Source organism: Myxocyprinus asiaticus, chromosome 15, assembly GCF_019703515.2.
Source record: "Myxocyprinus asiaticus isolate MX2 ecotype Aquarium Trade chromosome 15, UBuf_Myxa_2, whole genome shotgun sequence".
NCBI classification, from domain to species: Eukaryota; Metazoa; Chordata; class Actinopteri; order Cypriniformes; family Catostomidae; genus Myxocyprinus; species Myxocyprinus asiaticus.
The window spans coordinates 5,697,263-5,711,911 of NC_059358.1; the positions used below are offsets into that span (position 1 = coordinate 5,697,263).

The following is a 14,649-nucleotide window of genomic DNA, read 5'->3' on the forward strand; positions in this document are numbered from 1 at the left end:
ATGCAAAAACAAAAAGTGTAGAAATATTATTTAATTGTATGTATTTAGGAAACATAAAATGTTAGTTGTGAAATTAGCTGTAGCAAAATAAAAGTGTTGCTATTTTATTGCAAAAATGTAAAAACAAAATAATTTCCACCACATAATTCAATTCTATTATACACAATACAGAATTTGAGATATGCTTGAAATGACACTTATGGTGGGAATTTTCATGACTTTTCAGAAAACAATGGAATAAATCTCCTGTGATGAATGTACATATTGTTAGGAGACATAGTTAAAATAAAACTGGTGAGTGTACAAAAATGTTTTGATGAGACTTTACCTTTAGAAATCCACAATGCTGAAAGTGTCCAAAGAAACACCCATATATGCAGAGACTGACAAACATATTAGCCTACTTTGAGAAATATTTACTGGAAAAAAAAGAAGAAAAAAAGAAAAGAAAAACATGTGACAGAGTGTTTTCTAATATGTGAAATACCTAATGCAACTTGCTTTTTAAGGTAGTTTATTACATCTGCAAGACATGTTGATATTTTTTATGGAAAACAAGACAAAAATACTGATAAAGAAAATGATTTTTTGCAGTGCATGCAGAGAAAATAATATTCAGTATCAGTTAAATGGAAAAGTGCTGTTTTTATAGTGGGACATATCTTTTCCAAGCATTGTCTGTTTGTACAACACCAAGCAAAGGCAGGATGTCGAAGTGAAGGAGGTTAATGAGCATTCTTTTTTGTCAGAGACACTTGGGGTTAGCCTTTTGAACAGACAGGGTCTCCTGTGAATAGGGCTGGCTGTCTCTCTCTCTCTCTCTCTCTCTCTCTCTGCGCCACATCAGCATGCCTGGAATGATGTCAGGGAAGTACAATCCGCCCCTCACTTTCTGTGCCACAGAGTAGAAAAGGGAATGTCCCAGATTTCTATTGAACTAAACCCAAAGTCTTTGACTGGGAAAAAATGTGGGTGCTATCATGGAGTGCTGGTGTTTTGTTTATTTCTGAACAAAACCAGGTTAAGCTGCATTGCATTTTATTTTTTTTTTGCATTGCATTTTTTTTTTTTTTTTTACATGTAATAGCAGAATTCCTGGTGAAGAACTATACTACACTCCTGAAGGGAAACCATCCACCAATCAGAAAATCGCGGCCGACAACTACTTAAACTACTTATATGTTTGTATATCTCTAAATATTTTGCAATAAACTTAAATGATAATTCTTTACTTATAATCAACAACTTTAAATCGCTTCCTGTAAACTTCACAAGAGGGTGGAGATCACGCGGTCTCTCATCTCATTGGAGTGGTGGTGGCGTAGTGGACTAAAACACTGAATTGGTAAGTAGAAGGTTGTTGGTTCAATCCCCACAGCCACCACCATTGTGTCCTTGAGCAAGGCACTTAACTCCAGGTTGCTCCAGGGGGATTGTCCCCGTAATAAGGACACTGTAAGTCACTTTGGATAGAAGCATCTGCCAAATGCATAAATGTAAATCAATGGTTTTATGTTTCCATAGTTTTTAAATCAATAACATAATTCGCAATGCTTCATGGGATTGTAGTTGCTTCTCTCATTAAAGATCTTAAAGGGATAGTTTACCCCAAAATGAAAATTATCTCATCATTTACCCACCCTCATCATATCCCAGGTGTGTATGACTTTCTTCACCAGAACACATTTGAATAAAAATAGAAAAATATCTTGGCTGAGTAGGTCCTTAAAATTCAAGTGGATGGTGATTTGACTCTTGAAACGTCATCTATACTGACTCCAGCTGTTAAATGAATGTCTTCTAAAGCGACACGATTGCTTTTGGTGCAAAAAAGATAAATATTTAAGTATTTGTTTTTTAACTCTACATCATCCTTCCGGTCAGCAGCGGCATGCATGTGTGATGTAAACACTTTGCCTCATGAGAACTGAGACACATGAGAATGTGAGAACACCCGGAAGAGCAGCGCTGTTTACAACTGACTAGGAGGAACACTGTACAGAAGCTTTCTTGATTTTGGTTTAGATCTTTATTTATCTGTTTCTTTACTCACAATGGTGCATTTGTGTGCTTATCCTGGATGTCTCAGCCGAGTAGAAAACGTGATTACTTCTGTAGCATGCCAACGCGAATACGTCACATGAGACGAGAGACCGCGTGATCTGTGAAAGTGAAAGTGGAGATTTATTGTAAAAAATATTATATTAAAATAATATTAATAATATATATTAAAAATATTATATTTATAAGATAAATATTGACCTGTTTCTCACCCACACCTATCATATCACTTCTGAAGACATAGATTTAACCACTGGAGTCATATGGATTACTTTTATGCTGCCTAAATGTGCTTTTGGAGCTTCCAAATTTTGGTAACAATTCACTTGCATTGTGAGGACCTACAGAGCTGAGATAATCTTCTAAAAATCTTAATTAGTGTTCAGCAGAAGCAAGAAAGTTATACACATCTGGAATGGCTTGAGGGTTAGTTAACAATAAGAGAATTTTCATTTTTGGGTGAACTGTTCCTTTAAGTACACAGTCTTGTGTCTTTTTGTCTTATTTTCAAATACTTGTTTGCCTCAAATCAAAGTTTGTAATGTCGTGATTCACTTTGGAGCTGGTTGGAGCTCGCCCCTTTTTTAGGGATAGCCAATAGGCTTTAGTTTTGTCATAGCCATTAATCATGATTTGCTTTTTGCTTGTCCATTGCAAGGGATGGGACATCTTGAGAACATTTGATTGGACACATTTTGTTTTGTAATGGGTAAATATTTTATTAACATTTGGTACATTTTGTGTTCGTCTACTAAAAGTTAGGTTAGACATCCCGTGGGTTTGCCGGTGTTTGCTGAGTCTGGGCTTTCTGATTGGCCTCGGGTTGCTCGTACATGTAATTAAAATGCATTGATTTTTGGGTCATTTGCTGACTGTAACAGCACTCAAGGCTTGTTCCATCCAGCTCTGTACGATGAATATTTTACCATAATTATTTATGGTAATCGTTTATGCTGGCAACCGTTAGATGATAATTGATAGTCTGTTAGTTATCACACTGTCATTTGGAAAGGTGTCGCATTTCTCACACCCCTGCAAAGCATCTTCACGCCAGTAATAGCAGATATAATTTAGTCTTTAATTGTTTCTTCTGAGAATTTGGCTAAAATCTGATATTTAGCACTTTAGAATGTGATCTGTTAATATTTCTGTAGCTTTACCCTAGCTAGCATATGTATTTTGGAGGATTATTTCACAGAAAAAGAAAATACTGTTATTATTTACTCAAAAAGGGGCAAAAAAGGAAACACAAAACATAGCTGATGGCATATAGGGACAAGGTGCTCCAAAAAGGATAAAAAAAACATCATTAAAGTAGTCCATATGACTTGTGAGCTTTATTTCAAGTCATCTGAAGGTATACTACAGCTTTGTTTAGAAACAGACTGAGATTTAAATTCAAATTTTTGAACACATACCTATTGCGAGGGAACAAAAAACTGTTTCAGAAAATAAATTCACTTCCTGTCTTCAAAGGTGCTCTGCACATGTGTGAGAACCAGTGGCATAAATTAAATTAAATCTGGTGAAATGTGTTTTGACGCTCCATATTTGAATGTACGTGAAAGATTCTAGAGAAGGCATGATTTTCTGTGAAGAAAAGCTATCGTTTGAATTCAGTAGACTTGGAATATAGCATACGAGTCTGTATACTGTTATGCTTTTTGTCCTTGTTGGAGTTCAATCCCTATAACATTTCCACACAAAAATAAAAAATAAGTCATGTTGGTTTGGAACTAAACGAAACAGAATTTTCATTCTTGGCTAGAACCATTCTATTTGCCAAGCTAAACCGTTGAAGCTCAATCAAATAGTAGTTTCACGCACAAAAATTGTTTGAAAAGTTCCTCTCCTCAAATCTTCTGAAGCACCATAATGACTGACAGCTCTGAGAACAGGGGATGAGCTCCTCCGAGATCTCTAACTGCTCTTTATCCAAGCAGTGGCAGTTCTGTGCTGTGAAAAACTCCTTCATGACCAAACAAAGCTGCAGCACTGCTCTGAGGGCAGCCCTTGTAGAAGCAAAGTTGTATTCGGATTTATTATATCTTTTAATAGATCACAGAGTAGCTCTTTATTGCTGTCGAGCAGTAATATGATTCCAACTGTTGTCATTAAGATATGTGCACTGTTTCCATAGGTGATAAAAGGGGTGCTTGCGGGGATCCAGGCACTCCGGCTCACGCCACCAGAGAGGAGGGCAGCTTTCAGCAGCATGCCAAAGTTCGGTTCACTTGCTCCACAGGTCACATGCTCTATGGCTCCGCAGAGAGGATTTGCTTCCCCAACGGCACGTGGTCAGGCCGTCAGCCCACCTGCAAACGTAAGAGACTACATTAGACAGCATGAATAATGTATGTGCACAGCTAGGAGTAGTGTAAGCATACAAAGACACAGATATGCATCTGATGGAGGATGTGGGGATCAATCTTTTCTCTCGTCGAACATTTGAGACAGTGTCATGGCATTCATGCATTTCATAATCCGTGTTAATCTTATCAACGAAATTACTGACAAAGATGTTTGTTGACAGTATTTTTTGATTTTGAAGAAGAGAGAAAAAATATGCATCGTGAGGATAAACTATTTTGATTAAAACTGAATTTAGACTTTGCGCTGAAAACAAACGTAGTCCTGAAACGACAGTGCTAAAACCAATTTCTCAGGAAAATAGCAGATTGTGCTCTGCGGCACTTTATTAACGTACAGTACACCCACAGTTTGCACGCATACACCCACAGATAGCAAAAACACTCACCCGTGCCCACTTGCGCTTTGGCGCTGGCACGAAAATTGTGCTTAGAATTAGCGCTCTTACGAAATTAGAGAAAACATTGCACATAAGGCAGTACACATTGAGATGGACGTGTTTCGCCACTGCATCATATTTTGCGCCATTTTTGGAAAGTTCCACCAAGAGAGTTGCGTTTATAAGTCAAATTTAAAGTAGTCTTTTATTTAGACCTCGGAAAATTTAATGTGTTAATATCAGCAATTTATATTTTTAAACATATATATATATATATATATATATATATATATATATATATATATATATATATATATATAATATATATATATATATATATATATATATATATATATATATATATATAAAATATATTTATTTTTTTTACTAGGAGAACGGTGTCTGGAGTTGTTCCTGGCAGGCTACTCTGCCTTGCAGGCTCCGATTAGGGTGGGGGCGGTGTTAGGGCATTTGCTACCTGTCAGGAACAATCCCAGGCACCTTTGTACAATGCTCAAAACTTCACTAAAGTTTTTCCCCACATTCTGTGCCTAAAATTGGCATATACTGTATACATTTTCAGTAGGTACACGCTAGACTCAACTGCACATCCTAGCACAGAAACTGATTGTGTGGAGCAGCGCACATTTATTCATTACGTGCAATGCATGTCCTGAGTATAATAAAAAAGGAAGCGGATTTACTGTATGGAGAATGGAGACTTTACCCGCAAGCAGTGAACCAGGCATGCGAGAGATACGTACAAGCTGTTGTACTGTCGTCTGCACCACTGTCAAAAGTGAAACCGTGTGAGTAAGACCCAGAGTTTGTGTGATAGAGGCTGAGAATGACCTGACCATTCAGCAAGCTGCAGCCAGGTATACTTGTAGAGATAGAATAGTAGATATAATAGCCAGAGAAAATAATAGTTTTGAGATTTTAAACTTCAGCAGATTAAACTTCAGAATTCAATATATATATAGTCTAATAATGCATTGGCAGTGTACACTTAAGTTTCTCTTGCCAGTAAAGTTTGATAATAATTGAATCTGCCAATTTAAAACTTTAATTTATGTAGTTAAAATAAATGGTGACTAACCAATTTCTTGTTCAAGTTATTTGAGACAAAGTATAAAGTAAATATATTTATGATGATTTTTTTTTTATGTTTGTTGTAATGTATGTATCATGTAGCATAATTTGATTGCGATTAATCATGATTAATCACAGAAAACTGTACGACTAATTAGTTAAAATTGTTTAATCGATTCACAGCCCTACTTTTATCAAACACATCTAGAATTCCCAAGCATTCCCCGAGCATCTGTTGCGCTCCATCTCTCTGGGTTTTTTTTTTAACACAAGAACCTATATAAGTCTTATGTAAGCAACCCTTACAAAACGCTTCTGATCAGGGTCAGGTGAACCTGAAACCCACCAGCTAGTCACTTTTGAAAATATGTAGTGTTATACATCTCTATCTTTAATTCACATGGAGGTTGACTTTGCGCTGTCAGGCCTGGGGGTTTTTGAGGAAATGGCACGAAGGTTTTTGCAGCTCTTTTACCCTGACACATTGTCCGTGCCATCTCAAGGGTGGCAGGTTATTGCAGTCCAGCGCCGGGGCTTGGCTATAAAACAGATTTACAGATTGTTAGCAAGCAGGTCCCAGGAGGCGAAATTTCTCAAGCTTGAATGTTTTATGCTACGCTGCTCTGCTCTAACAGCTTGTCTTGCATTAAATCCCAGCATGCCCTCTGTGATTTCCCCCAGCCTGTACAAACACCAGCATCCCCCCCCCACAATTTAACCCCGCTCGACCTGTGCATGTGTTCTTTTTATTGGTTGAGAGGTATAAAACATCACACGTTGCATTTGACTAGACTAGTGGTTCTCATAAGGGAAAAAAACAAAATGCAACTAACCATATGATGCTGCATTATTACAACAGCACAATAAATAGGCTAATCAACTATAAAATGGGTGGAGAAAATGCTTGCCATATCAATTGTTTTTAACATCAAAGACCGCACGTATGACATTTTGCCTCAAATGAATCTGTCATTTGCTAGAAACTAGCCGAATTAGGCAGATGTCAACATGGATAGATTGTGTGACATGTACTCATCCTTTGAAAAACCATGAACAAAATAATGCAACATATATGCAGTATAAATAAGACCCAAACTGCATAAAAATGGTTTGTGCTGACCACAGTGAATGTGCAGTAAATTATTTGCTACTGAGAACATGAAACCATTAAAAACATGAAACCAGCTTCTACAACGTTCATGTCAATAATCTTGCACATTATTGAGTCTATGAAGTTGATGGTAATGTTAATACATTTCAAAGTTTAATGCTAAGGACATTTTTGTTTACATTTGTACAATAAGCGATTTTAGGAATGCGTTGGATTCCCAATTATATACAATATACCACTGGTCTAACATAATCCAATATAACATATATTAAATTGATTTGCAGTGTAAAATATGGGTCCTTAAGCAAAACCAGTTGAAAATCTCTGGAGTAAACATGCAGCAAGCTTACCTCACTGCAAAAATTAAAGGGATCATGTCATGAGGAATCAAATGTTTCTTGATATTTTGACATATAAGAGGTCTTTGTAATATAAAAACATACTGTACATTTCAAAACTTAATCCCCAATGCAATAAAAGCATTTATTGAAACCAAGCTGCCAAAATGCCACTGCCTCTACATCCGTATATTAGTGATGTCACAAAGGGTTCTCATTAATTCATGACCGCATCTACAGCAAAAACATCAATGCCTACTTGACATCATCCTTTGGCCTTGCCCATTAAGAGAGAGTGAGGATATAGGCCTACTGCTCTGCCTTTTGTTGTTTTGTGCATAAACTGCTCAACAAACTGTTATTTCATCCATCTGTGCTATTTTTAATTGTTGGTGTATGTAAACACGCACTAGATGGATGTCTTGATCATTTTGATGCGTTTCTGGCGATATGCACCTCAGTGCAGGATGATACTGGAAACTGGATTTGTGCATCTTCAGAGTGCTTTGGACTATGTATGTGCATAATATGGATGTGTCTTCAGCGTATTTCAGCGTGGATTGCATGTTTTGTCGACTGATATCAGCGTGGATTGCATGTGAACCAGTCATAAAACGATTCAAGCTTTGCCAAGGAATTGTCACTGAAAGATATAGGGCAGTTAAAAACACTTGGACCCGATCAAAAACGTAAGTTAACAGTTCCATTCATTAATATATGTCATGACTGTTTGATAGTTTATGGTTCTGACACCTTGTCTACACTGGGCGTGTTCATTGATGAGGCGTGACACAACAGCTTGAGGCTGTTTACACCGGGTGCACTGACACAAACTTTCTAAACCGTTTATTTGTGTTTTGGCAGTAGTAGCACCAGTGCAAAATGGAATGGGACACCTGTTTACTGTTGGCGTGACGCGCTGCAACTGACGCTTTCATGGTAGACAGCATCATTTATTATAATGGGTTCTATTTCTTTTGACGCAACGCACCTCTCGCATCCGGTGTAGACAGGGTGTGAGTGGTTAACAGTTGTGCTTGAGATGAACAGTTTAATAAATTCAGATGCAATGTGTTGGATGTGCATCATGTGTAATCCCTGAAATGTAGTTTTATAATATTGTGGGGTTGTTCATTCTCCTCCTATTGAATTTCAAATATGGCTGCATTTGAGGGACTGCACGATGTTAGCCAATCAGAACAGAGGTCGCTTACATTGAAGTTTAAAGGAGGAGCTGAGGCCAAAACCAAGCGTTTAGACAGAGGGACAGAAACAGGGTGGAAAACTGTCATACAGTATATTACTAAATTATTACTTTTTTGTGAAAAATAAAATAAATAAATAAATAACTTCACTAACATTATCAGTGGACCTCAGGAAATATAATAAAACTATGTAAAAAAAAAAAAAATAATTTTTTTTTTCAAAGAACATACCTTTTTAATTAAGTTTCTTTTTCTTTTTCATCTTATTTTAAGTCAATTTTCCAATTCAGCCAATATCATATCAATAATTTTGCATATTGTTGCGCCTATGATATATACTGTAAATACATTTAAAAGTTTTTAAGGACATTTGTGTTTTGTACCATAAAAAGTTTTGGGACTGTGTTAGATCGCTACTAATATCCAATATAGCCTTGGCCAAATATTTCCCTGTGTACCATATATTACATTGATATTCAATGTAAAATCTGGGTCCTTAAGCAAAATCAGTTGAAATCCACTGGACTAAACTGCAGCAAGCTTACTTCACTGCAAAAATATTTTTTCATCTGTATTTTGTTTTCCAGTTAAAATATCTGAGCATAACTAAAACAAGGTACATTTACCTAAGAAGCAAAAATGTATCAGAGAATGAGATTTGTTTTCTGAGAACAGATCTTCAATTAAGTTTTTTTTTATTTTTTTTTTTACTTTTTTAAGTCTTTAGTTTTTCTCACCCCATTTTTGAATTGTTTTTTTCTTGTTTTAAACATAAATCTAACATTATTTAGTGTGGTGAAACAAGAAAAAAGCCAATAGGTAAAAGGAATAAATGTAATTTAATGTACATTTCTCTGAAAAGAAGTCTTAATAACCATCTTGTTTAAGGATGTTTAGATATTTTTAGTAAAAACAACACAAAAAATACAGAAAATACTGAAAGTGATTTTAGCAGTGCTTGAATTCCTTCTGTTCAAAAGGTCCAACTTCATGAGCTATTCAGAAACTATCTGAATCAATATACAGTAGCTGCATCTCTGCTGTATGTGCATTCCTATTGGCAGGCGACTAATGCGATCCTTATTCTCTTTCATCTAATAGCTGTTCAATGCGGGAATCCAGGGACTCCAGCTAATGGACGCATTTTACGAGTGGATGACACCACCTTCTCTCATTCAATCATCTACTCGTGCGTAGATGGATATCGCCTCTCCGGTTCTCCTTCCCGTCAGTGCCTGGCAAACGGCACCTGGTCTGGCGCCGAGCCCAACTGCACCCGTACGTATTCAGATCCTGAATTCTTCAAGCTGTTGTTTTACATCCTGGAAAAAATTAAAACAGTGCGACATTTGGCAAAACTTGAGCGTTCAATCATTTTTTTCCGTTTATTTCTGCTACACTAAATGTTGCCAATTAAGCAGGCATGACTTTCCGAAATAACAAAAAGCCAATTTTTTAATTAGCCAAACCATCACATAACGGTGTTGTTGTTGCTCAGATGTGGACCTTGCTCATGTCATGTGCTTTCTCATTAATATAAAGAGATTTATTACTGCCGCTGTCTAAGTAATAGGAGGATGAAATGACAAGAAGAATCAATCTCAGACTGACATAAAATCCAAGATTGATGTTGGCACAGTCCGCAAATAATGAGTGGGGGTGTGCAGCAGGACTACAGTGAATTTCCATGGGCCACTCCAATGGCATTATTCAATGCTCTGATGCGATGCTCGTTGTTGATGGAATTCTGAGATAAATTGGGGATGTCAAAAGTGAAACCAGCTTCTTTGCAACTTGTGGTGCCAAACAGATTAGCTAAAATAATGACTGTTTTTTAAAAATAAGATTCAAGCAATCCATCTCAAATGTTCTTGCTAACAGGTAGTCCAGCCCCAAACGTATGTCAATGGTCGAATCAATGTTGTTTTGTTCGGCTCATTCAGGGCACTTAAACAAACAAATTGCAATTCTATTTGGTGCTGCTTGTGGAATAAGAGATGTATAATACATTTACAGGGCAGGATCGTTCATGGATGCTGACACTCAAGGGCTCCATTAGCAAATAATGTTGCTCCACTCCTGAAAAGGCATCTCTTAACAGCTGACATTGCAATTCTTGCAGCAAGATCCTCAATTAAAGTCAAGTATGGCATTCACAAAACCTTTGAATATATATATATATTTATCAGCTGTATTTTTATACACAACTTATCCCAGATCAAGCTAGTACACACAACTTTTTGTTTCTCTGAAATAAGACTTACTTATTTACTGTTGGGCCATTTAGTCACACAAATATACATATACACTAGCGGCCAAAAGTTTGGAATAATGTACAGATTTTGCTGTTTCGGAAGGAAATTTTATTCACCAAAGTGTCATTCAACTGATCACAAAGTATGTCACCTGTGTATCTGGACAAACTGACAGCTAGAATGCCAAGGATCTGCAAAGCTGTCATTGCTGCACGTGAAGGATTTTTTGATGAGAACTCTGAAGTAGTCATTTTTCAAATTGTAATAGTAATTTTTCACGTTATTAATGTCCTGACTATACATTGTGATCAGTCGAATGCCACTTTGGTGAATAAAAGTACCAATTTCTTTCCATAAAAGCAAAATCTGTACATTATTCCAAACTTTTGGCTGCCAGTGTACATAAACATTGCAGCTTATCATTTTCCATGTTTCTAAGGCCAAGGAGGCAAATACATGCGTATCAACCATCTACGGACACATTGGAGAAAGAATCGCCATTGGCTAGTACATTTTTATTTTTACTTTCCAGACTTTGTAACACCCAAAGGACATTAGCATGTTTGGACATTTACTGCCAGAACTAGATTTAAGCATTATCTGCAGGTAAAAAGTGCAAAACTCATTGCCACAATGCTCAGGTGTTACTGGTCATTGCCAGGGAATTGTTATGCAGTTGCTAAGGTGTTCTGAATGGTTGTTAATTGTTTTTCACTTGTCCAAGTCAAAAGAGTCCACTCTGAAGGCTCAAGGATATTCTGGTCCCTCCTTCAGTGAAAGTCATTGGGATTATTTGGCTATTTTTCAACAAAGGTTGCAAAACAGTTCCAAAACCAAATGAGATGTCTTTCTATCTACTGCCTACATAGTCTATTTAGTATATTACTATTTTCAAGGTAAAATCGAAATTCATAAGCCGTCATTTTTGAAAATAGACCGCTATTAGATAATGTCAGTATATTTAAATTGGATTTATCCAGTTTCTTTAGATACTCTTATAGCTATCACTTTACAATAAGGGTGTATTCGTTAACATTAGTTAACTTCATTTGTTAACACAAACAACGAGCAATACTTTTATTGCACTTTTTAATCTTGGTTAATGTTAATTTTGTAACATACTGTATACTAATACATTTTTCTAATTAATAGTTGTATTAAAATTAGTTAATGAATTATGTAATAACATGAATTAAAAATGAACAATGTTTGTATTTACATAAATTAACAAAGATTAACAAATGCCATAAAAATAAAATTTCCATTAGTTCATGAAACCTAATGCATTTACTAATGCTAACAAATACAACCTTATTGTAAAGTGTTACCAATTTATGTATTTTACAGTTCATGATTTAATTTAATTGCTAACAAGTAAGAAAAGTAAGTATAGGTAAAGTAAAACTCTATTTGAATGGATAATTGTATAATTATATGCTAAATATATGTTCTTTTTATGTTTTGTTTTTACTTTGAGAGCAGTAAAATTACATGTAGTGTAATGCAGAAGTTTTACTTGAAGAACTCTAACTCTGTTCCTCTTATAGTGATTAGCTGTGGGGATCCAGGAGTACCTGCCAACGGGCTGAGATTCGGCGAGGATTTTACCATTGGCCAGAACGTGACGTATTCCTGCCAGCCTGGTTACATGATGGAAAATTGGAGCATTGATACCCGCACCTGCACCCACAACAGCACATGGAGTGGCACGTTACCAACCTGTGAAGGTACAGGGTTGAATGCTTTCTTTCTCCCAAAATTGTGATACCAGGCAACAAACAATTGGATGTTGCTCTGAAGTTTCCAAAACATTTTGATTCGAAAATGGGCATTTATTTCTCAAGAAAGGAATCAAAGTGGGGGGCCTGGGTAGCTCAGCGAGTAAAGACACTGACTACCAACCCTGAAGTCACGAGTTCGAATCCAGGGCATGCTGCGTGACTCCAGCCAGGTCTCCTAAGTAAACAAATTGGCCCGGTTGCTAGGGGGAGTAGAGTCACATGGGGTAACCTCCTTGTGGTCGCTATAATCTGGTTCTCGCTCTTGGTGGGGCGCATGGTGAGTTGTGCGTGGATGCCGCGGAACACGTGCTATGTTTCCGCAGTAAAGCACTCAACAAGCCACGTGATAAGACGCATGGATTGACGGTCTCAGACGCAAAGGAAACTTAGATTCGTTCTCCGCCACCCAGATTGAGGGTCATTACGCCACCACGAGGACTTTGCGCATTGGGAATTAGGCATTCCAAATTGGGGAGAAAAGGCGAGAAGAAAAAAAAGAAAAAAGAAAGGCATCAAAGTAAAAGGGATAACCTCAATGTTTTTCACACATGTCAGAATAGAGCCGAGAGAGAGGAGATTCATAAATATCTCGGCTCAGTCTCCTCAGATCCCCATCTCGTAGAAATGGTGGATGACTTCTGTATCCTTCGATTGCTGTGGAGATCCAAATAGGCGATAACCAAGGCCACACATAAATCCGCACCCACAGATACTCTACAAAATTTAAATCCCTGTCATTCACATAATTAAAACTGATTTCACAGACTCGCGTTACTATTGCTACATTTTTGCAAAATAATTTTTACGTGGCTCGTTGTACTGTATGTATATGTACACCAATGACTTTTATTCACTTCCACACAAATCATGAATAAAAATGCAGATTATCAGTTCATAAACACTTACTTTTCACCCTAATCCTCACACATTGCTATCTTCTGACATGTAAACAATTTTACTATAGTGCATGACTTCTAAGGTGATACATTTTAACATTCGCATTACATAAACAGTTTGATTTACAAGCTTGTTCGAGAGTCACCAAATTGCGCAGTTGCTCAACTGATAGAGCGTTGCATTTGTGATGCAAAGGACTGGAGTACGAGTCCTGAAGAGCATGTGACAAGTGAACCGAAAGCGTTGGACAAGCATCACAAAATGACGTGTTTGCTTCAGCAATTGTGTTATTCATCACACGTTTGCTTTTATGACACTATCGGTTAGGTTTAAGTTTAAGGTAGGGAGGTAGGTTTTGTTGATTCAAAACACAAAAGAGCATTAAATTTAAAAAAGACATCAGTTTAACTCACTTTTAGCGCCACACAGTGGATCTTTCACCTCAGTACTGCCGCAATACGTGTAAGGAACCACATCATATCATTTCGCAAAAATGTCACCACAGTCGTATAATTTTAATGAGATCAGGCTGACACAAATCTACATTTCCCTCACCCCTTTTTTAAGTTTGTTTATTAAATAAGAGTGAGGTACTGTCAGCTCGGTTTAACACATTTTTCCATATTTAAAGGAACAGTTGAAAATTCCATCATTTATTTACTTTGGAATACAAAAGGACAATTTTAATCTTTAATTTTATTTTAGAAAAGCAGCTCTTTTCCATACAACAACAGAAAAGCACCATAAAAAGTAGATCATTCAGCTTAGTTTGTGACTTTAGATTTCAGAGTTTTAGCAGAAGGTAACATTATCAGTGAATAACGGCATAAATTTCGGTCTGTTCCGCAAATAAAGCTATCATATTTCTTCAGAAGACTTGGAATATTACACCTGAGTCATATAAACTACTTTTGTGGTGATTTTATGGTGCTTTTTTGTAGCTTGACAGCAGTCACCGTTTTTTTTTTTTTTTTTTTAAACAGAGCAGCATAAAGATTCTACAAAAATGTGTAAAAAATAACACCATCCATGTTTGTAACAAGATGAGGGTGAGTAAATAATGACATACTTTTTAGGTGAACAGTTCCTTTAAATGCATTCCAAAGAATTCCACAGATTTTCTACAATTATCATAAAAGTTTTCAGATTCTGTCAGCACC

General features: G+C 36.6%; 1 protein-coding gene across 1 annotated transcript in view; it reads left to right on the forward strand.

Moving 5' to 3' along the window:
- Nucleotides 1–14,649, forward strand: part of LOC127453076 (CUB and sushi domain-containing protein 3-like) — a 435,789-nt gene that overhangs the window by 362,473 nt on the left and 58,667 nt on the right. The window contains 3 exon segments of the mRNA XM_051719109.1: nucleotides 4,202–4,384; nucleotides 9,658–9,834; nucleotides 12,359–12,538. Of these exon segments, the coding sequence (XP_051575069.1) occupies nucleotides 4,202–4,384; nucleotides 9,658–9,834; nucleotides 12,359–12,538 (540 nt within the window).